This window comes from Triticum urartu, chromosome 3A (assembly GCF_056163025.1).
Source record: "Triticum urartu cultivar PI428250 chromosome 3A, HENAU_Tu73, whole genome shotgun sequence".
NCBI lineage: Eukaryota > Viridiplantae > Streptophyta > Magnoliopsida > Poales > Poaceae > Triticum > Triticum urartu.
In genome coordinates, this window is record NC_141875.1 from 386906718 (window position 1) to 386927920 (window position 21203).

The 21203-nt window shown below is 51.6% G+C and overlaps 1 protein-coding gene across 1 annotated transcript; it reads left to right on the forward strand.

The window, feature by feature from the left end:
- The first annotated feature begins 2649 nt into the window (after nucleotides 1–2649).
- LOC147979787 (uncharacterized) lies at nucleotides 2650–3558 on the forward strand. Its single transcript, XM_087515345.1, has one exon. The coding sequence runs from the start codon at nucleotides 2650–2652 to the stop codon at nucleotides 3556–3558; it is 909 nt and encodes a 302-aa protein (XP_087371471.1).
- The last annotated feature ends 17645 nt before the right edge of the window (nucleotides 3559–21203 follow it).

Genomic DNA, 21203 nt, shown 5'->3' on the forward strand with positions numbered 1-21203 from the left:
GGGATGGATCATTCGGACCATCCTCACACACACACCAGCTCATCGAGCTCAAGAACACCTCTCCTTAGGAGGCAGTTCATCCATTGTACCAGTTCATCCCTAGCCCTCGAGGCAATCCACCACCACCCCGCTAGACTAGGGTATTACACCACAACGGTGGCCCGAACCAGTATAAACTTCTGTGTCCCATGTTTCTTGGGTTCGTCGAGCTAGGCCGTGGGATCGTCGAGCGAGTGAACTAGAGAGGAGGAATACTTCATGCACACGCCAGTGTTCGAACCTCAAGGGTTAGCCGGAACCCACGATCCGACATTTCACGCGCTAGGTAGGGGTGCGTCAAAGTTTCGTCCCTCCAGCTTCACCTCTCCATCTGGCCTCCATGGCCGGCACCGCTCCTCCGCCCGGACCGACGTGCGCGACGGTGCCATGGGCCTCAGGGCCCTCATCCCCGCCTTGCGGCAAGTACAGTGGCCGCACAAGTTCGGGCCGGAGATGCCGCCTCGCTATGACGGCACAACGGATCCAACGGCCTTCCTGCTAGCATACGAGGAGGCCATTCTGGAAGCTGGAGCAACGACAAGGTCATGGCCAACTGGTTCCCCATGGCCCCCGCTGGCGCGCCGCGTGCCTGGCTGCTCAACCTGCTAGGTTCTTCTGTGGCTTCCTAGGAGGAGCTGTGCAACCTTTTCATCGCACGCTTCACGGTGCTGGCACCACTTGCCGTTGCGGCCCTCCTCGGCGGCTCACAGGCACCGCCCTCCGACCGCCATGCCAAGCAGTTCTTTCACCAGATTGGCGCCGCCTCTGCGCAACAAGGAGCCCCTCCAAGATGGGCAGCACCCAACGCCGACCTCACCTTCGACTCGAGGGACCACCCCGCGACCACTGCTGGCTCGGGCGCACTCCCGATGCTCTGCACACCCACCATCTGCAACATAGCTGTGACCAAGACCCTCATCGACAGCGTATCTGGCCTCAACATGCTCTCCGTGGAAGCTTTTGATTCGCTTCACGTACCATACGGCCAGCTTCGCCCCACCAAGCCTTTCTCCGGAGTCGGCATCCGCTCCACCAGCCTCCTATGGCAAATACGCCTCCAGGTCACCTTCGATACCCGCGACAACTACCGCACTGAGCTGATCAACTTTGACATCGCCTGGATCTGCCTCCCGTACAATGCCATCTTCGTGTATCCTGCCCTGGCTCAGTTCATGGCAGCGATCCACCCGGCCTACAACCTCATGAAGATGTCGAGGAGCAGCGGCGCTCGCACCGTGGCTGGGGACACAAAAGAAGCCCTGATGGAGGGCAGCAGCGGCAGCGCATCCAGCCGACGGAGCCGCCCTGGGGGCTAAGGGCGATGCACCAGCAAAAGAGAAGCAGTTGTTCACTCAAGATCGGGCCAAAACAAAGCATGTGTCGGTGGAGGAGGACGGGGCTTCGGGAGCCACCTTCACCATAGACACCAACCTCGACCCTGACCAAGAAGAGGCACTGGTGAAGTTTCTGCACACGAACAAGGAGGTATTCGCCTGGGAGCCCAAGCAGCTGGTGGGGGTCCCAAGGGAGGTAATCGAGCATCACTTGGGGGTGTGCCCCAATGTGCACCCTGTGAAGCAGAAGGCGCGACGACAGTCCCCGGAGAAGCAGTCCTTCATCGTACAGGAAACCCACAAGCTACAAGCGGCGGGTGTCATCCGTGAGGTCCGGTACCCAGAGTGGCTGGCGAACCCTGTCGTCGTGCCCAAGAAAGGCGGGAAGGAACGCAGGTGCGTCGACTTCACCAACCTCAACAAAGCCTACCCTCAAGACTCGTTCCCGCTTCCGCTCATTGACCAGATCGTTGACTCCACCGCCGAGTGCGACTTGCTGTGTTTTCTAGATGCTTTCTCAGGTTATCACCAGATCAAGATGGCGGTGGAGGACGTGGAGAAGACGGCCTTCCTGACCCCGTGTGGGGTAATACTGCTACACCTGCATGCCGTTCGGACTACGCAACGCTGGGGCGACTTTTCAGCGACTGATGCACATTGCCCTGGGCCAGCAGCTCGGGAGGAACGCTGAGGCCTACGTCGATGAAATCGTGGTAAAGTCTCGGGAGGCGAGGACCCTCATTCAAGACCTGGAAGAGACTTTTGCCAGCCTGCGCCAGGTGGACCTACGGATCAATTCGGAGAAGTGCATGTTCGGCGTCCCCTTCGGCAAGCTGTTGGGTTTCCTCCTATCACAAAGGGGTATTGAGGTGAATCTGGAGAAGGTCAAGGCAATAGAAGATATGAGCCCGCCGCAAACCCTCAAGGACATGCAAAAGCTTGCGGGGTGCGTGACCTTGCTGGGGCACTTTATCTCCAAGCTGGGGGAGCGCGCCCTGCCGTTCTTCAAGCTGATGAAGAAGAAGGGCCCGTTTGAGTGGACCCCGGAGGCCGACCTGGTGTTTCAAGACCTCAAGAGATACCTGACCAGCCCACCGCTGAGGTAGTGCCTCGTCCCCTCAAGCCTTTGGTGCTCTATCTGGCCGCCACGCCTCACTCCGCCAGCGCGGCACTGGTGGCTGTCCGGGAGGAGTGCCAGGTCAAGAGCCCGCCGCGCAGTGCCGCACCTTCAGCAGGGGCGAGGCAGCACCAGGACGGCACCACAAGAGCTGTAGCGATGCCAGCGGATGATCAGGCCCCACAAGACGGAGCTCTTGGGTCAGCGGAGGCCCCGATGGGTGACCAAGCTCTTGAGGTCCCTCCACCTCAGGAGGTGTCCCAACCTTCGGAGGCCTCGGGCTCAGTCAATGCTCCCACCCTCGTCGAGCACCCGGTGTACTTTGTCAGCATGGTACTACGGGATGCAAGGGCACGATACCCCATGCCAGAGAAGCTTCTGCTCACACTCCTAGTGGCCTCACGCGAGCTGCGTCATTATTTCCAAAGTCACCCAATTAAGGTCGTCTCAGCCTACCCGCTGGAGAGGGTGCTCCGGAGTCCCAACGCTGTAGGAAGAGTCACCAAGTGGAACACCGAACTGCAGGCATTTCAGATGGAGTTCAGCACAACCAGGGTCATCAAGGGAGCCGCCCTCGCTGACTTCGTGACAGAATGGACCGACGCTCCGAAACCCGAAGCAAGCGAGTACCGATCCCTCTCGCCAGGAAGTGAAGTGCTAGATGGTTGGGTCATGTACTTCGATGGTGCTTTCGCACGCCAAGGCGAGGGGGCTGGGGCCATGCTCATCTCGCCCACTCAAGACAAGCTATACTACGACGTGCAGCTCCGCTTCCAGCAGGGCGAGAAGGTCTCCAACAACATCACGGAATATGAGGGGTTAATCGCCGGCCTCAAGGCTGTAGCAGCCTTGGGGGTGAAGCGTCTCGCCATCAAGGGAGACTCTCAGCTCCTCGTCAACTTCTCCAACAAGGTCTACGAGCTGAAGCATGATCACATGGAGGCATACCTCGTGGAGGTACGCAAGATGGAGAAGCAATTCTTGGGCCTGGAACTACAGCATGTGCCCCGCGGCACGAACATGGAAGCCGACGACATCGCCAAGAGGGCGTCCAAGTGTCAGCCATAGGTACCAAGCATCTTCGAGGAGCGGCTCTTCAAGCCTTCTATGGCCCCTCCGGCCGCGGAGCCAACACTGCCCTGAGACGAGCTTCGCCCACCACCAGCCTCAAGAGCCCCCGTCTGTGGCTAGAGCCTAGGAGTGCGTCTGCTCCTCGCACTCGAGCCTCAGGAGGGGTGTTGGACCAAAGAGTTCAGGGCATACCTTGGGCAAGGAACACTGCCGGAGAAGGAGGAAGATGCGGAGCGCGTGGCTCGGCAGGCTACGGCGTACTGCATCCAGGATGGTGAGCTATACAGAAAGCAACCAAATGATGTTTCCATGCGATGCATCTCTAGGAAGCAGGGGTACGAGCTGCTAGTTGGCATACATGGAGGAGATTGCGGGCATCACTCGTCGTCATGGACCCTAGTGGGCAAGGCGTTCAGCAGTGGGTTCTACTGGCCCACGACACTCATTGACACAACTGAGCTGGTAAGATCCTCCGAGGCCTGCCAGTTTCATGCCAAGCAAATCTACCAGCGTGCCCAGGGCCTCCAGACTATCCCACACTCGTGGCCATGCGCGGTCTGGGGGCTGGATATCCTGGGCCCTTTCCCTCGAGCGCCTGGGGGTTATCACTACCTCTACGTTGCCATCGACAAGTTCACCAAGAGGGCGGAGGTGGAAGCCGTCCGCACCATCCCAGCAGGCTCCACAGTCAAGTTGATCAAGGGCCTCGTGAGTCGGTTTGGGGTCCCTAACCGCCTCATCACCAGCAACAGCTCGTAGTTCACTAGCAATCTTTTCAAGACATATTGTGCTAACCTTGGAACGCAAATATGCTACGCCTCAATGGCACACCCGAGGAGCAATGGACAAGCCGAGCGCACCAACACGGAGGTCTTGAGAGGCCTCAAGACCAGGACCTTCAAGAAGAAGCTCGAGGCTTGCGGTAGGGGCTGGCACGACGAGCTCTAGTCCGTGCTATGGTCCATCCGCACCACCGCCACCATGCCAATAGGCAGACCCCATTCTTCCTCACGAGGCCAGGCATCGCTCCGCGCGGGTCCTGGCGTTCGACGAGGCACGTCGGGACGCCATGCGGGGCATGGACCTCGTGCTGGGGGAGGAATGCCGCCACCAAGCCTCACTCCGGGCGGCAAGATACCAGCAGGCGCTACGACGGTATGACTGCCGCAGCGTCCGCCCCAGGATGCTCGAGGTGGGCGATCTCGTCCTGAGGCGGGTGCTCTCCAGGGAAGGGCAGCATAAGCTCTCACCCATGTGGGAGGGCCCGTTTAGGATTACCCGCGTCTCCAGGCCTGGCGCCGCGCGCCTGGAGACACTGGACGGGATCCTCATCCAAAACGCCTGGAACATCCAGCACCTCCAGAAGTTCTACCCATGAAGCAAGGCCTAGTGCATGTGAAGGTCTCCGCTCGTGACACTCTCACATAATAATGAGTGGGGATGTACATGCCGCGGAGTCTCCGGAGTGCCACCCTCGAGCCTCGTGGGCTCCCTCCCACGTCCTAGTGGTAGCACTTAGCTTCGCGCTGGTGAGAAGACTAGACTAAGTGCCGGACACGGCTGTTCATTTGCTTTCTGTAGTTGGCTTGCAACCTTTCTTATGGAATTTGAAGTTCTAGTGTTTCTTAATTTGCTTGGTTGAATCCCTTCTTCTCTATGTTTCTTCGCTCGGTTCTTGCTTTGCGCCGGGGAGGACGGCAGTTGCCTGACACTCCCACTCGTGCGCCTCGTGCGGGGGCTGGGCAGGTGTGTGCATGTGCTAGCCTAACCCGGTCGCGGGCACACCTCGCCAAAGCCCTGTCGCTCCAGAGGTTCGGCTCCCCTGATCTTCGCGAGGCACCCTCGATTGAGCTCATGATCAGCGCACCCTTCTAAGTCCGTGCCCCACGGATACCGCGACGTGGTGCGCTAGGCCATGATCATCCTATGCCTGAGGCCTCGCACAAGGAAGGATAAGGATTCCTAACGAATTTTTGCAGCTTCGCGTGTCTCCCACGTTCAGCGGCTCCCGAGTTGGCAGTTGGGAAGCCTCACCAGATGCGAGGAGGCGCGCGCCATCGTGAGGTGGAAACTACCTCGGATATGTTAAGCTAAGTTATCCCTCTACGCCTACATAAAGCACATATACCGCAACACATCATAGAAACGATAAACATAACATGAGCGGCATGAAAATTACGGCTCATTACACACCCTCGCAGGGCCCCATACTTGTTTATTGGAATATAGGGAAAAAGGAAAGGACAAGCAAAAGCGACGCCCATGCCCGCAGCAGCTCACGAGGGCTGGCCCCTAGCGCATCCCCCGGACTCAGCCAGAGTCCTCTTCGCGCTTCACAGGGGCGCGACAGTGGGATGACCACCATCGTCCTCATAGCGAGTCCGGCGGCGTGGCGATTGGTCATAACCACCGCTGCTAGAGCATTCACCGGAGGAGGAGCTGCCACCACTGGACAGGCCACGGCCATCGCCAAGGGCGAGCCCGCCCTCGGCGTCATCAAGACCCAGCTCATTGATACTGCCGCTGTCCTCGGGCAGCTCCCTGCACGGCGGCCATCCTCCCCAAAAACCCTCACGTAGAGGGTCGCGACGCCATCGTACTTGAAGTGGAGGGTGCACCTCCTGCCAAAGCCGCACGCACGAGCAAACGTCTGCCAGCCGCGGGCCAGGACTGCGTTGCCCACAACGGAAACCTCCACCGCGGCACATGAGGCCTTGCTGCAGCAGCCATCAGCTTGTAGCTAGAAGCCGTCGAGACCTGCGGCCGGCAGCTCACCGGCGAAGGAGCGCGGGAGCTGGAGCCAAGTGCTGCCGGCTTCTCCGACCACACAACGAACTCCGGGAGCACCTTCACCGAATGGAAGTTTGGCCGAGGGGGTCGGGCGACGACGGCGCGCCTTCCCTCGACGCAAGGGCTGCTTCGCTTGGAATGGCCCCCGTCGCGGGAGGAGGCACCACGGCGGCCTCCAGGGATGACACCACCGGTTCCCAAGGGAGTACGCCCGCGCCCCTGGGGTGCTGCGGGAGGGGTCGCAGCGTGCTTGCGGCGACGGCCGTGCCCCCTCTTTGGCAGTGGTGAGCCGGGCCCCTCTTAGCGCGTCTTCCCCTTCTCTGCGGCTGAGAACCTCTTCGTCGATGCCATGGGTGTCGCGGCAAGATGACGAAGTGAGGAGGAAGAAAAAGAAGTAGGCGGAATGGAGGAAGAGATGAGCGACGGGGCTCTGCACCCCTCCTCATTTATAGCCAGAGGGAGGCCAACCGCCAGCCTCCACGATCACAGGTAATGGTGGTTTTCTTCTGCATGCAGTAGAGACTCGTCACGTCGAACAGATATCAAGGCAGCATGGGGAAGCGGAGGCGCCCACGTCCCGTCAATTGCCACGCGACGACCAAGGGCGCAGGCGGTTGGGGCCCGCGGCGCTCCGCACTTGCCCTTTGGCTTCGCCTCGAAGCCAAGTTCAAGCGCACCTTGGGCCCGAGGGCTACTGTCGGCGTCATGGGTATGGGGGTACCCGGACTTGCCTTCCTATGGCCCACGGCATAGCTCCACCAGTGGCCTGGTACGGCCCATCATCTGCAGCAAAAATTCAAGACCCTCGCGAGGGGCCAAGCCCCATGAGGCGGACGACGCCAAGACCGCCCTGGGGGCAGCCTCACTAGGCTGGCTCCCGAGGAGCGGAGATATGTATGCAAAGGGCACCTCGCGAGGTTCACGTGACATGAGCCATGATGACCAAGGTCACGCGGGCACCAGCGGGCGCAGTGTACCAGTTTCCTCTTTGGTGCTCAAGAGGCAGGCGCAGGCGAGGAGTCCCGAGGCATCAGGCAAAGGTTTCCTTATCGGTGCAACAAGGCCAAGACTAGCAGGACGGCAGGACGAAGGTCACCGCAGAGCCCACAGTAGCATCACCACCAAAGTCTTTTGCAGACGAAGACCACCTTTTGTCAGGATAGATTGTACTAGTTGTCCCCCTTCAAACTTGATCTTTCTTGGATCCCTTCCCGGCTAACATTTGGGAAGAGGGCGAGGGCCTCTATAAATAGGGCTAGCCACCACTGTAGCAAGGGACAGATCATTCAGACCATCCTCACACACACCTGCTCATCGAGCTGAAGAACACCTCTCCTTAGGTGGCAGTTCATCCATTGTACTAGTTCATCCCTAGCCCTCGAGGCAATCCACCACCACCACACTGGAGTAGGGTATTACACCACAACGGTGGCGCGAACTAGTATAAACCTTTGTGTCCCGTGTTCGTTGGGTTCGTCGAGCTAGGCCATGGGATTGTCGAGCGAGCGAACAAGAGGGGAGGAATACTTCGTGCGCACCCTAGGGTTCGAACCTCAAGGGTTTTCCGGAACCCATGATCCGACAACTTCTGCTGTCATTGTTGGGGTGGGGTGGGGAGAGGGGAGAGAGAGAAAGACATATCGAGAGTGTGCACGGTAGGCACAGAGGCACAATTAGGGGGTGTGTGTATGTGTGTGTGTTTGAGAGAGAAGCAGTAGATAGATTACTATCAAGATCGAGGTGCCACCCTACTCCTTCGGTGTCGGGTAGTGTGTGTGTGTGTGTTTGAGACAGAAGCCAGTCGATAGTTTAGTATCAAGATCATGGTGTCACCCTACTCCTTCGGTGCCGGGAAGTGTGTGTGGGAGGTGTGGGGGGAGCAATGACACTTACATATCTCTACTCTTATAAAAACAGAATTGGTGATGATGGTGTGCCTGCCATCCTAAAATATAGGCCATCCGATTTATATTCGATGGATAGGAAGGACATTATGGCAATTTTGCAAAAAGATACCCACACCCCTCTCCACATTTGCAAATAAGGCCTTCCCTCATTCATCCTTTTCTCCCACAAGATAAACTACTCATACAAATGCATCTTGATGTTCCGTGCAACGCATGGGCATCTTGCTAGTAGGGAGAAGGAGTTTGTGCGACACATATCTATATTAAGGGATAGGTAGATAGCATGTGTGCGAGGCATACTTAAAGCATCACGGAGATAAACAAACGATGTGCATGCAAGTGCCATAAAAAATGAAGCGAGAAACAATGTGTACGCACGTGAGTGTGTGTGTGAGAGAGAGATAGATAGAGAGAGAGAGAGAGAGCGAAATCTCAAAACAAAAGGTGCTCTGTCGGAATCCCATTGTATGTATTCATATGGTTCCGGAACTCGAGCTAACCTTAGGCATATGCGTGAGAGACATAATCATACTTTGTGATATTAGTGGCTGTGGGTGGGCGGAATTAAAGGGGTAGGCGTGTTCCACAGAGAGAACATGCATGTTTCTGTGTGAGAGACTTGCAAGAAGGGCTAGAAAGACGAATTCTAACCTTGACGGAGGGAGAGAAATACATGAAGTGCGCGTGTGTGATTCGGATGCCGACGGTGAAATGCGATATGTATGCGTGTGAGAGAGATTGCACAGTTCATTCCTGTATCACTATCTAGCGATCGTGGACATGAATCGCTCAAACATAAATCAATATCTACTTCATATCGTGGCCAAAGGTACAATATCGATTCAACGCTACAAAGATTGGACACTCACATATCACATTTTTTCTATCTAAATAAACCTTTTCAATTGTGCATGCCAAAGTTACAGTGATGTTTCTTCAAACAACCAATGTAGCTATCATCTACATGCACCATTGTTAGTCTTGCATTCAAATTCATTAGTCTTGGATGATTTAAGGTTCTACTATGAAGTAATATATGTAATATTCATATATGAATTCAACGAGTACGCAATTTATGGAATGGAGGCTATGTAATAATATGAGGTAACACTTTTAAGTAGCAGACTACAATATCCATTTCTTTTCTGGGACTACAATATCCATTTCTTTTTGTGCGCCTCTACACTAACACGTCAATGCGTTATGTTTAAAGTAAATAACCAATGGCACTAAATTACCTATTTACATGAGAAATACATAGGTTGAGCGTTTGATCCTTTTTTCGATAACGCGCCTCCACACCCGTACGATTGGTCGTGCCCGTGTGAACGTCCAAGTTATCGGTGCATCACCCTGAGTTATTGTCTTTTTTCCGGGGTGGGCTTCACACCAGTTATTAACTGCTGACGCGTGCCCCGCGTACACAGTCTTGCATGACCTTCCCGCTAGCACGGTCCAAAATTAGTTTAAACTAGATACGAACGATCCCGCAGGTGGAAAATCTCCCGCCTCCTTCTAAAATTTCCGCCACCTAGTATTTAGCAGGCGAAATTCCCCTTTTGTCCTTGCTGCATGGAGAACAACAGTTACAATACCCTCATCTACATAATAGGTCGGGGCTGCTTTGGTAACTTCTGGTTCCCGCACCACACGACACCCCCATTTCCTCCCCGCCTCCCACAAAAACGACTAACTCCACAACACCAGAGCATCTTACATCACGTCGTCTGTATTTCATCGGCCTTTCTAACCCTCCCCTCTCGAAACCCTAGAACGCCCATCCACTGGCGTACCTGAGCACATTCACTGCCAGCGGCGTCCACCTTGCTAGATCTGCTTCTGCGGCCGCATCTACCCCTCTCACCTCCCCTAGAAACAAGTAGACTACTCATCCACCACTGTACCACAGCCCATTCAGTGTCGCCCTTGTCCACGACGCCGGATCTGCTTCGCCAGTACTCTCATCAACCGCAGCGCATCTGCAGCGGCTCCTTCGTACTCCCCACCGGAGACGCTTCGTCCACACCCCCTGGGAGCCGCCCCATCGACGCCCCCGTCGATAGCCTCTGATCCTCTTCGCGGACACCTTCCTCAACCCTACCGGAGCCGCTTCACCGACACCATCGTTAACCCTACCAGAGTAGCTTCGCCTATAACATTCTCAACCCTACCGGGGCCACTTTGCCAACTCACAAGTCCACGGCCTCAGATCTGCTTTGTTGCACCCTCGTCCAACCTACTGGAGCAACTTCTGACGCCCCGTCCACGGCCGTAGATCCGCGTCTTCAACACCATCCTGAACCCAACCACCGGAGCAGCTTCACCGACGCCCTTGTCCACGGCCACATATCCACTTCACCCACACCGTAGTCCACCCTACCGGAGCCGCTCCACAAACACCCTACTCGATGGTTCTAGATTTCCTTACCGGACCCTGACAGCCAGCGCAACATCGTCACCATTGACGTTTCTAACCTGATTCCCACCGTCTGGCAAGATGCCAAGCACCCGCCACGGACTAGGTACTTGTCACCTTTAAACCCGTCCAGCATCACCTGCCCGATGTACTTCAAATATACTAACAGGTCGCTATTACATGTTATGTAGTTGGCAAAAACTACAAGGACGATGTTTCTTCTAGATCTAACAGCTTGGCCAACCAAGATCCTGGACTGAGGCATTGCCATGATCTTGTAAGTGCGTCTCTCTCTATTGTATTGTTGCTAGGATCTTCGACATTAATCCCTTTGTGCGGACAATGATTTCTACTACCGGCTGCTAAATTAGATATGTAGATGTCATACATGGTACTACCTCGTACCCCTGTTCCTAAATATAAGTCTTTCTAGAGATTCCACTATAGGCTACATACAGAGCAAAATGAGTGAATCTACACTCGAAAATGCATCTATATACATCTATATGTGGTCCATACTGGAATCTCTACACAGACATATCACTACAAAAAAAGACACATCCGTGACATTTTGGGCCGAACAAAAAAAATTCTGTCATGCTTATGACACTTCTATGACGATAATTGTGAGAAAACCCGGTATCATCATAGATGTGGTGGGCTCCTACTTCTATGACAAAAAATCATGACAGAAAATGGGCTTCTCATCCTGGGCGGGCCGGAGACGTAGCTGCATGACATTCTTTGGGCCGTCCATGACGAAAAAAACTGTGGTAGAAGCGAGGGCGAGGAAAATATCGGGGAGTTCCCGGTTACGGTGGGTGGTCGGGGCCGAGCGATGCACGTTTCTCTCATACACGTACGCGCGTGGGTGCGAGGCATTGGGCTCTAACTGAACGCGAGCGAGGCGTTCGCCTACTGAACCCGAGCGATTGCACTGCAGGCTATGCGTTACTGAATCCGAGCGATCAATCGATGGCTATTAACTGAATCCGATCGAGCGATTCCTATGCTACTGCTGCTAACTGAAGCTGGTGCTGCCTCTGGATGAACAGTGAGCGCTGTTGGGGGGTTTCGGTGAACAGTTCCCGATGGGGGTTGGATGAACAGGACCCCGTGGTGTTGCCTCTGGATGAACAGGTCCCCGATCGATCGAGCTGGTTGGGGCTGGATGAACAGGACCCCGTGGAGGGCTGGATGAACAGTAGCCGGTGGAGGGCTGGATGAATAGTAGCCCGTGGAGGGGTGGTTGAACAGGACCCCGTGGAGATGGCTGGTTGAACAATAGCCGGTGGAGGAGCGGTGGAGGCTGGATGAACATGAGCTCGTGGATGAACAGTCGCAGGTGGAGGCTGGAGGACGTCGACGGTGGAGATGAACAGTATCTCGTGGAGCCCCGTTTTGTGGTACGCCACACCCCTCCCGATGAACAAGACCCCCGTTTCGACCGTAGTGCTCCAACACAAGTCGGTTTCCTCTGTTTTGTGGTACACCACACCCCTCCCGATCAACAGGACCCTGTTTCAACCATAGGAGGTCCGAGAGAAGTTCGTTTCCTCCGTTTTGTGGTATGCCAGACCCCTCCTGATGAACAGGATCCCGTTTCGACCCTGGCCGGTCGAACACAAGGCCGTTTCCTCCGTTCTACGATACGCCAGGCCTTTTTTTGGTTGGTTGTTCCGTCCAAGCCGGTTGGCTCTTGATGAGCACGGCGTATTCTGTTGCCTCCTGATGAACACAATGCATTCCGTTGCCTCCCGATGAACACGACGACAACGCAGTTCCTCCGTTCCGACCCAGCCATGTACATGAGACCTGGCCGTACGTATGCGTGAGTAGGCGTTCGACACCCTTCTCGTATGTACGTACGTTGCCGTATTTACTTTCTTGCACCCTGGCCGTTGTACGTACGTGTAGACGATATTAATGGGGCTGCGTGACATGCTACATGCGCGCCTCTACAATGACACGTACCCTTCCTTGTACGGCCAAGGTTCATCGCTGCAGCCTGCAGACAGACCAATCGACCAGTATGTACGTACACGTTCGTGACCAGAATGACAACACTACGTACGCTTCGACCAGGTGGGTCCCGACTGTTAGGCACTTCCTTGCGTGCAAAGATGTAGCTAGTGGGTCCCAGCAGTCAGGGGGGAATCGTTTTTTTGCCCGTAATATGGACACACTTCCTTGCACGTGAATATGTAGCTGGTGGATCCAAGCAGTCAGGGAGGAAACATTTTTTTCACGAAATACGGTGGCCCGTCCGGTGGGTCCCCGCTGTCAGGTGGAGGAATCATTATTTTGCACGTAATAAGGAGGCACTTCCTTGCGGCGGCCGTGGACCCAGCTGTCAGCCTCTCCACGTACAGTACTCTTTCGATGGAAGTCGTTCCTTGACCACATTGACCACGTCGCACCGAGAGCACCAAGCCAGTGGACGACGATGAGGCCTAGGAAGGGGACACGCGGAGCCAGGGAAGATGCGATGGTGGATGCCCGCGCGGAGAGACGGAGAGAAGTACGAGGGTTCACTGGTTCGGCTTCAGTATGAGGGCGCCGTCGCCATAGGGCCTGGCCAGCGTGGGAGTAGTAGGGGCGGTGAGGCCTCCACGGCATCACACCCGGCCACGGGAGACAGGAGCACGCGGCACAACCGACGCTGGTTTGGGCGGCTGGAGCAAGAAGACCAGAGGTTGAAGAAGCACGACGGCCATTAGATGGGCATCGTACGGTCACTTCAGCTAGAATTGTTTATATTGACTAAGTTGACAAAGCTCTTGCTATGCGTCAACTTAGTAGGCCCACAGGTCAGCCTCTGAAACGATGCGCCCCAGATGTCAGGGGGAGGAATCAATTTTTGGGCGGCTGAAGAAAGAATATCCGAGATTGAAGAAGAAGCACGACATCCGTTGGATGGACATCCAATAGCCACTGCTGCTAGAACCGTGTGTTGACTATAAGTTGAGAAAGCCTTGCATATTTTTGATGGGATCTGAAATATTTTTATCCCAAAATTTCTAGTCAGATTAAATATAATTTCAAAATAAATTTGTATTGCATAAAAATCCAACAAAATATTGCACGCGCAACAAGTAATGAAATTAAAATTTTCAAATTCCAAAAATAATATATTTTTAAACTAATTACGTGTTTGGTGCATTTTTTTATAGTTACTGCACAGTTTTTATAATTACATCCCATTTATTATTTCTTAAAGCCCATTTTCTTGTTAAGCCTAATGCATCCCTCCTAGGAAAGATTTGCAGCCCAGCGGGGCGGAGAATAACAAGTTGACACGGATTGTGTACAACTGTCGGCCCAGTTGCATTGCTGATGTTGAAAAAAAGGCGTGTGTAGTATAGTACAACCTTACATGGCTACTCAGCCCACATTCAGCGACGTTGGAAAGGCCCAAACAAGGCTTCTATACAACTTTTTGAAGTCACTAAGATCAATTAATAACTTAAGAAAAAAGTTAGAGTACAGTGGAACCTAATTAAAAGATGTCACGAGTGAAGAAATAATTCAACGGGTCCCACTTGTGCATGTGTGTGTGTGTAAGAGAGAGAGAGACCCATCGGTCGATGCTCATAAATACATCTTTCAGTCATATGCATTGATGATGCTCAGTAAAAACTTATATAGTTGACACAATCATATAGAACATCATAGCACACTGAACTTGCATACAAATATTTCACGCAGGCGGCACAATCAGGGTGGAAGCAGTGGATCGCTATGGGTAGGGCTATGTTGAAACTAACGAACTCGTACATAACGGTTCATCATGTTTATCAATGACGGGGAAATATCTTGAATGTTGTGCAAAGAAAACAGACAGACAACACAATATATAAGTTCTGCTAGAACATTAAGTTGATGTACAACCCTTTCTAAAAAAGTTTAGGTAAAAAATAGAACTGGTCACAATCAAATGTACTGGAACATCAGTGGTTCACACCTATAGCTCGGATTTAACTAGTATCTAACAAGATTCAGTTGTTACCTCAAATTAGAGCACATCCAGGCAGCCAGCCCTGCCTCTTCTCCCAAAGAAGCAGTGGCCTCCGCCACGCGATGGAGTAGGCCCTGTGCCATCCATCATTTCGAGCAACACGGGGAAAGTCTGACGATGACTCCTATAATGGAACTCATCGATGGACTCGGGCACCAGCGGGGGCGGCAGGACTTCGATTGATGGATTGACCACTTCTTCGACATGTGCGAACACTCGATACAGGTACATCCCTAACATGGTCCGCGACTGCCTTGGTGGCGATGAATAGTACAACCCCGGTTCCTGCATCGGTATCTCAACACCAATCACCTTCGGTATGGTGGACGGCTTCTTCATCCATGCCATAACCGTTACAGCCCAGCTGTCTGGAGGAACAAACATACTTACGATCTCACCTCCAAGGTCGTTAGTAAGCTCATTCATGGACTCGTCGTTCCAAACACGTCGAGGCATGCCGTGGAAGGTAAGCTTTGTTAAAAATTCAAGCTCAGAGGGCACTGAGCCCCATCCTGGGTGCCACCGATCAAAGCTCACCAGTGCGCCATCGCAGGACAAACGCCGGGAAGATTCGAACACACAATTGTAGTCGAAAGTTTTCTGGAACCTGACGAAGAAATCAGCCGGTGGCGGACAGACTTGCAAGTCACTTATTTGGATGCCGTGTGGAATGCCAAGAGCTTTGATAAGGTCGTCCGACGAGACGAGAGGTTGGTCGCTGTTGATGGTTACCATCAGCACTTTGCCGACAAACTGGTCCTCAAGCGCTGCCATGCCACTGTTGAGCGACAGCACGCAGCGACCAAAGGCAGGACAGACCTCAGGATCTCCGGCTCGGAGATCCGCATTGACCGGCGACATGATAGTGCACTTGAGTACAGGGATTACAGGTGGGGGATTTGGGGGAACATGAGTAGGAATCGAGATTCCAGAGGTGGGGGAGGGGCGGGAGATTGGGGATGAAAAGGTAGCATGAATTTCTAACACGCGCCAATATGCTCTCCGCGTGCAAGCGCACGAAGACACCGGTGGCGCCCACATGTCGGCGCGCAAGAGTCCCAATTCTTTCTTTTTTTGAGAGCCCGACCTTTTTTGAGGATCTTTTGAGAGCCCGGCCTGGGAGTCATAATTGACCTGTTTGGCATTGCATTACTACTCGGCCCATATTCAACGACACCTCACTGGCCTAAACAAGTGTACATCATCGAAAAGACACTGAGCTCAAATTGTAACTTGAAAAAACGAGATATACTCTGAACACTGGAGAATGGTGATGCCATCATTTAGCCCACCACCAGTTCGAGACAATAAATAGTTCGAAACAACGATATATGTACAACATTCAAACACTGACTAGTGACTACTACTGACATAAACAGCAAGACATGATAGTTCATAATAAGTCTTGCTACACCACCAAAACGCACCCATCTGCAGCGCTCAGACTCTCGTGATCCAGACAAGAATGACATTCTAAATAGAGGCAACTATTTCATAGTAAGAGTGACATAGACGAAGATGACCAAATGACAAGGAATATGCATAAGAAAAGAGAGAACTACCCATCCAGAACAAGCAGCAGAGACAACAAGTCATTCAAAGAGGGATGATCCAACACCATCATAATTTGAAGCCCCGCTTCAGCCACCAGTGATCCGGAGAGACCAGTACTCCACCCTTTCGACACAACAGCCCAATTACCTATCAACGTAAATACTTGAACCACATCGCTGGCTGTTGGACTCGGCACATCCAAGGATCAAAGTTAATCCAGATGCCTTTGTCATTCTCGCCTTCTTTTGGTTGCAGGCTGTATTGTTGACAATCAGGGGAGTTTTCTCCAAAACTCCTAGGGCTCGCCGTGTAGACACAGTTTTCCATAACAAACAGAGCATCTCTGCCATCAAGGTCCTTGCCAACGGTGATCTCCCGGTCAATTGGATAATTGAGTCCAAGAAACAGAGAGTGTGAACTAAGGCAGTTTACCCACCTCCAACTCAAAAATCCTGAAGACCCCAACAAGCTGGCATCCTGCTCATAGACGTAACAGCCATTGTCCGGATGCTCATGTATTTCACGGTGCTTGTATACAGTGGGGTTTTTGCAATATAACTTTTCGGGCTCATCTGTCCAAATGATCACCAGTCTTTTGTCGTCATCTAATCGAGCGAGGAACCAGTTGTGCTTCCCTGTTTTTGGCAAAGGTGGTGTGATTACAAAGGGCAGTAACTATAGGGACACTGCATCATATCAAAAAGGACAGGCATTGTTAATGTAAGATCAGCATTGTTCAGAGTATGAGTAGGATAATGCAAGAAACAACATTGATATGTCCCTGTTGGAACTAGGAGGAAAATACAGGGAAAAGTATACTGGGTTCAAAAATATAGAAGTGCCATGAATGGTGTTATCTCATAATTGATTCTTCACAGGAAACTACCAGTTCATGCATGTTATGTAATCATGTTCTGTCTTCACAAACAAATTCTTCAAGGAAACTAACAGACCATGCATTGTTATATACTCATGTTCTATGGGAAAAAAATTGTGAGCATATTATTCTAGCCATTGATTGCTGAAGGGCGAATATAGGTATGTACACATGGTAAGCATTACAAGATTTCACTACCTCCAAATATAGACTTCTCCATATGCACATTTACTTCCCTAATGTATGGTTAGATGAAACCAACAGTGTGATGCATGTTTCTCCATCATGAAAATGAGGAAACTAACATGGCCATTAATACACACTCATATTTAGTAGTATATAGATTACTATAAAATAAGGAGAATATCAATATCTTCCTAACTGTTTGATTATTCGGGGGTACAAATTGGCTGTAATGACATGGTCAAAATCGCATGAATTAACTCATTCCAAATATAGCTGATTTATGGTGTCTCTAATACATTGCCATAGTTCCACTCAAATTCTGCTCAAACAGGGATATGCCAATCATCACAAAAAGTTCAAACAGTGTCATGGAGGCATCATTGACATCAGACGGAGACAACTTACAGGCGTCATCCCAGCAATACGTGGTGCCATCTGCTTTGTCGATCGTGTAGATGATGCCATTGTGTTCAATAGCATCATAGAAGTGTGTATCAGCTTTGATGATGATCCACTACGAGTTGAGTTGCCTCCAGCAAAAGAAGGCACCGGCGTAAAGATAGGGGAGTCTGCGGTCGAACAAGGCAATTAGCTTGAAGTCTGCGTAATCCGCATGTTGTGTGGGCACTTGGCAGATTACAATCTTCTGCAAAACAAGGTTCGTCCAACTGCATGGTAATCTAGATGACTTGGACCGTGATGGTAAAACTCTATATAATCTGACGGAGGAAGGATAATCTCATGGGAGGTCTGGAAGTTCACGAGCACCAACTTTTTCCTGTCTACTCTGACGGCAGCCATCTAGTGGGAACTCATGCCGACCCAGTACATACCTGCCAAGAAGTTTCGGGCAATGGTGATCGGATCGAAGTCGAGGGAAATGATGTACGGTGGCCACTACATACCTGCAAAGAAGTTTTGGCTAATGGAGATCGGATTGAAGTCGAATGGCATCATGTATGCCTCCGTATCATGGTGAGAAAATCTCGCAAGACTGGATAGCAGCAAGAAAGGTGTCTTGAAAAGCTTAGGCCTCACTTCGATGATGGTCGTGTGCATGTCCCTCGAGCATGCAGCCACCCGCAGGGCGCTCAAAATATCCATACATGAACAACAGAGGTCGAGGATGTCACTGGGGAGATTGCTCCAATCGTGGCTCATATGGATGCTGCGCGGTTCGCATTCGGCCATGGTGGAGTTTGGAAGGTGGGGGTTTTCGGGGCTTGATTTATGGTGGAGAAGGCTCTCGGTGCTGGAGCGGCTTGCGAGGGAATAGCGGTACTGGGGGAGGCGAGCGAGGCGAGAGTACGTGGGGGCACAGTGAGATGATGAAGAGCGACCTTAGGATCTCCGCCGAGACGGAGATGGAGATAGAGATGGAGTGGTGCTAAGGGAGAGGGAGATGAGGCGAGGCATGCTATACAGCGACGGTGACAGTGACTACACAGTGCACAAGGTGAGGCTGACTTTGGTAACCAGAACACGCCGCCTGGACTGGTGTCACCTCGGGCACAGGGTCTTGTCAATTCACTGTGAGGACCGGATGAATAATATTTTGACCATTAAGTGTACCATAGTGTAGGATCGAAAGTATGTCTAGAGGGGGGTGATTAGACTACTTGACCAAATAAAAACTTAACCTTTTCCCAATTTTAGTTCTTGGCAGATTTTAGCTATTCTAGGACAAGTCAAGCAATAATCACACAATTCAAGCAAGCATGCAAAGAGTTTATGGGTAGCGGAAAGTAAAGCATGCAACTTGCGAGAATGTAAAGGGAAGGGTTTCGAGAGTTCAAATGCTATTGGAGACACGGATGTTTTTCCCGTGGTTCGGATAGGTGGTGCTATCCTACATCCACGTTGATGGAGACTTCAACCCACAAATGGTAACGGTTGCGTGAGTCCACACAGGGCTCCACCCAAGGGCAATGGTTGCGCGAGTCCACGAAGGGCTCCACCCACGAAGGGTCCACGAAGAAGCAACCACCCACAAAGGGTCCACGAAGAAGCAACCTTGTCTATCCCACCATAACCATCGCCCACGAAGGACTTGCCTCACTAGCAGTAGATCTTCATGAAGTAGGCGATCTCCTTGCCCTTACAAACTCCTTGGTTCAACTCCACAATCGTGTCGGAGGCTCCCAAGTGACACCTAGCCAATCTAGGAGACACCACTCTCCAAGAAGTAACAAATGGTGTGTAGGTAATGAACTCCTTGCTCTTGTGCTTCAAATGATAGTGTCCCCAACACTCAACTCTCTCTCATAGGATTTGGATTTGGTGGAAAGAAGATTTGAGTGGAAAGCAACTTGGGAAGGCTAGAGATCAAGATTCATATGGTAGGAATGGAATGTCTTGGTCTCAACACATGAGTAGGTGGTTCTCTCTCAGAACATATGAGTTGGAATGATGTGTGTGTTCTGATGGCTCTCTCACTGAATGAGAAAGAGGTGGAGGGGTATATATAGCTTCCACACAAAATCCAACCGTTACACAGTTTTCCAATCTCGGTGGGACCGAATCAGGAAACTCGGTCTGACCGAAATAGTAAACCTAGTGACCGTTAGGAATTTCGGTGGGACTGACATGCAACTCGGTAGGACTGATTTGGTTAGGGTTTGGGCATAACGTAATCTCGGTGAGACCGATTACACAAACTCGGTGAGACCGAATTTGATAATTAGCTAACCAGAGAGTTGGTCAGGCAAACTCGGTGGGACCGATTTGCTCTTTCAGTGAGACCGAAAAGTTACAAAGGGGAAACACTGAGTTTACATTGCAATCTCGGTGGGACCGATTCGCTCTTTCGGTGGGACCGAAAAGTTACGAAAGGGAAACAGAGAGTTTGCAACCCCATCTCGGTGGGACCGAGATCCTTATCGGTAGAACCGAATTGCTAGGGTTTGGCAGTGGCTAATGACAAGTGAAACTCGGTGGCGCCGGATAGGAAGAATCGGTAGGACCGAGTTTGGCTTAGAGTTTTGGTCATATGTGGATATGGGAAAGTAGTTGAGGGTTTTGGAGCGTATCACTAAGCACATGAAGCAAGAGGCTCATTAAGAAACACCTCATCCCTCCTTAATAGTATTGGCTTTTCCTATGGACTCAATGTGATCTTGGATCACTAAAATATAAAATGAAGAGTCTTGAGCTTTTGAGCTTGAGCCAATCCATTGTCCTTAGCATTTTGAGGGTTCCACTTTCACATCCATGCCATGCCAATCATTGAGCTTTCCTGAAATAATTATCTTGAAATAGTATTAGCTCAATGAGCTATATGTTGTTATGAATTACCAAAACCACCTAGGGATAGTTGCACTTTCAATCTCCCCATTTTTGGTAATTGATGACAACATATAGATCAAAGCTTCGACAAATGATAATAAGCATGAAATGTATCGTCGCTTTGAGAGGTATGTGATAAGTAAGAGCTCCCCCTAAATTTGTGCATATTTAAAATTTGCTTTGGACTGCAAATGCACAAAGAATTAGAATCATGGGTTACTCTTCCATGTCACATACGTCTTGGTGGAGCGCTCAAAAATGATAAGATTGAAATACATGCACTCATCACCAAGAATAGTGAATGATCACAAACGATAGATAGAATGATAATATTTAAGCAAGCATCAAGCAAATATTAAGTGTAGCTTATGATCAAACACATGATCATCGATGTCTCACAGGCATAAGGACGTAGTATCAAGCACTTTAAAAGCAGAAAAGGTTCGAAAAACCACCAAATAAAGCAAGAGAGAAAAGCAACACTCTCTCTCTCTCGAAGCCTATGATCTATACATCTTCTCCCCCTTTGGCAACAAGTTACCAAAAATTTTCTAGAAAATGCATAGCACTAGATCGACACTCAGGCTTGATCTTCAGGTGGTGGTGGAG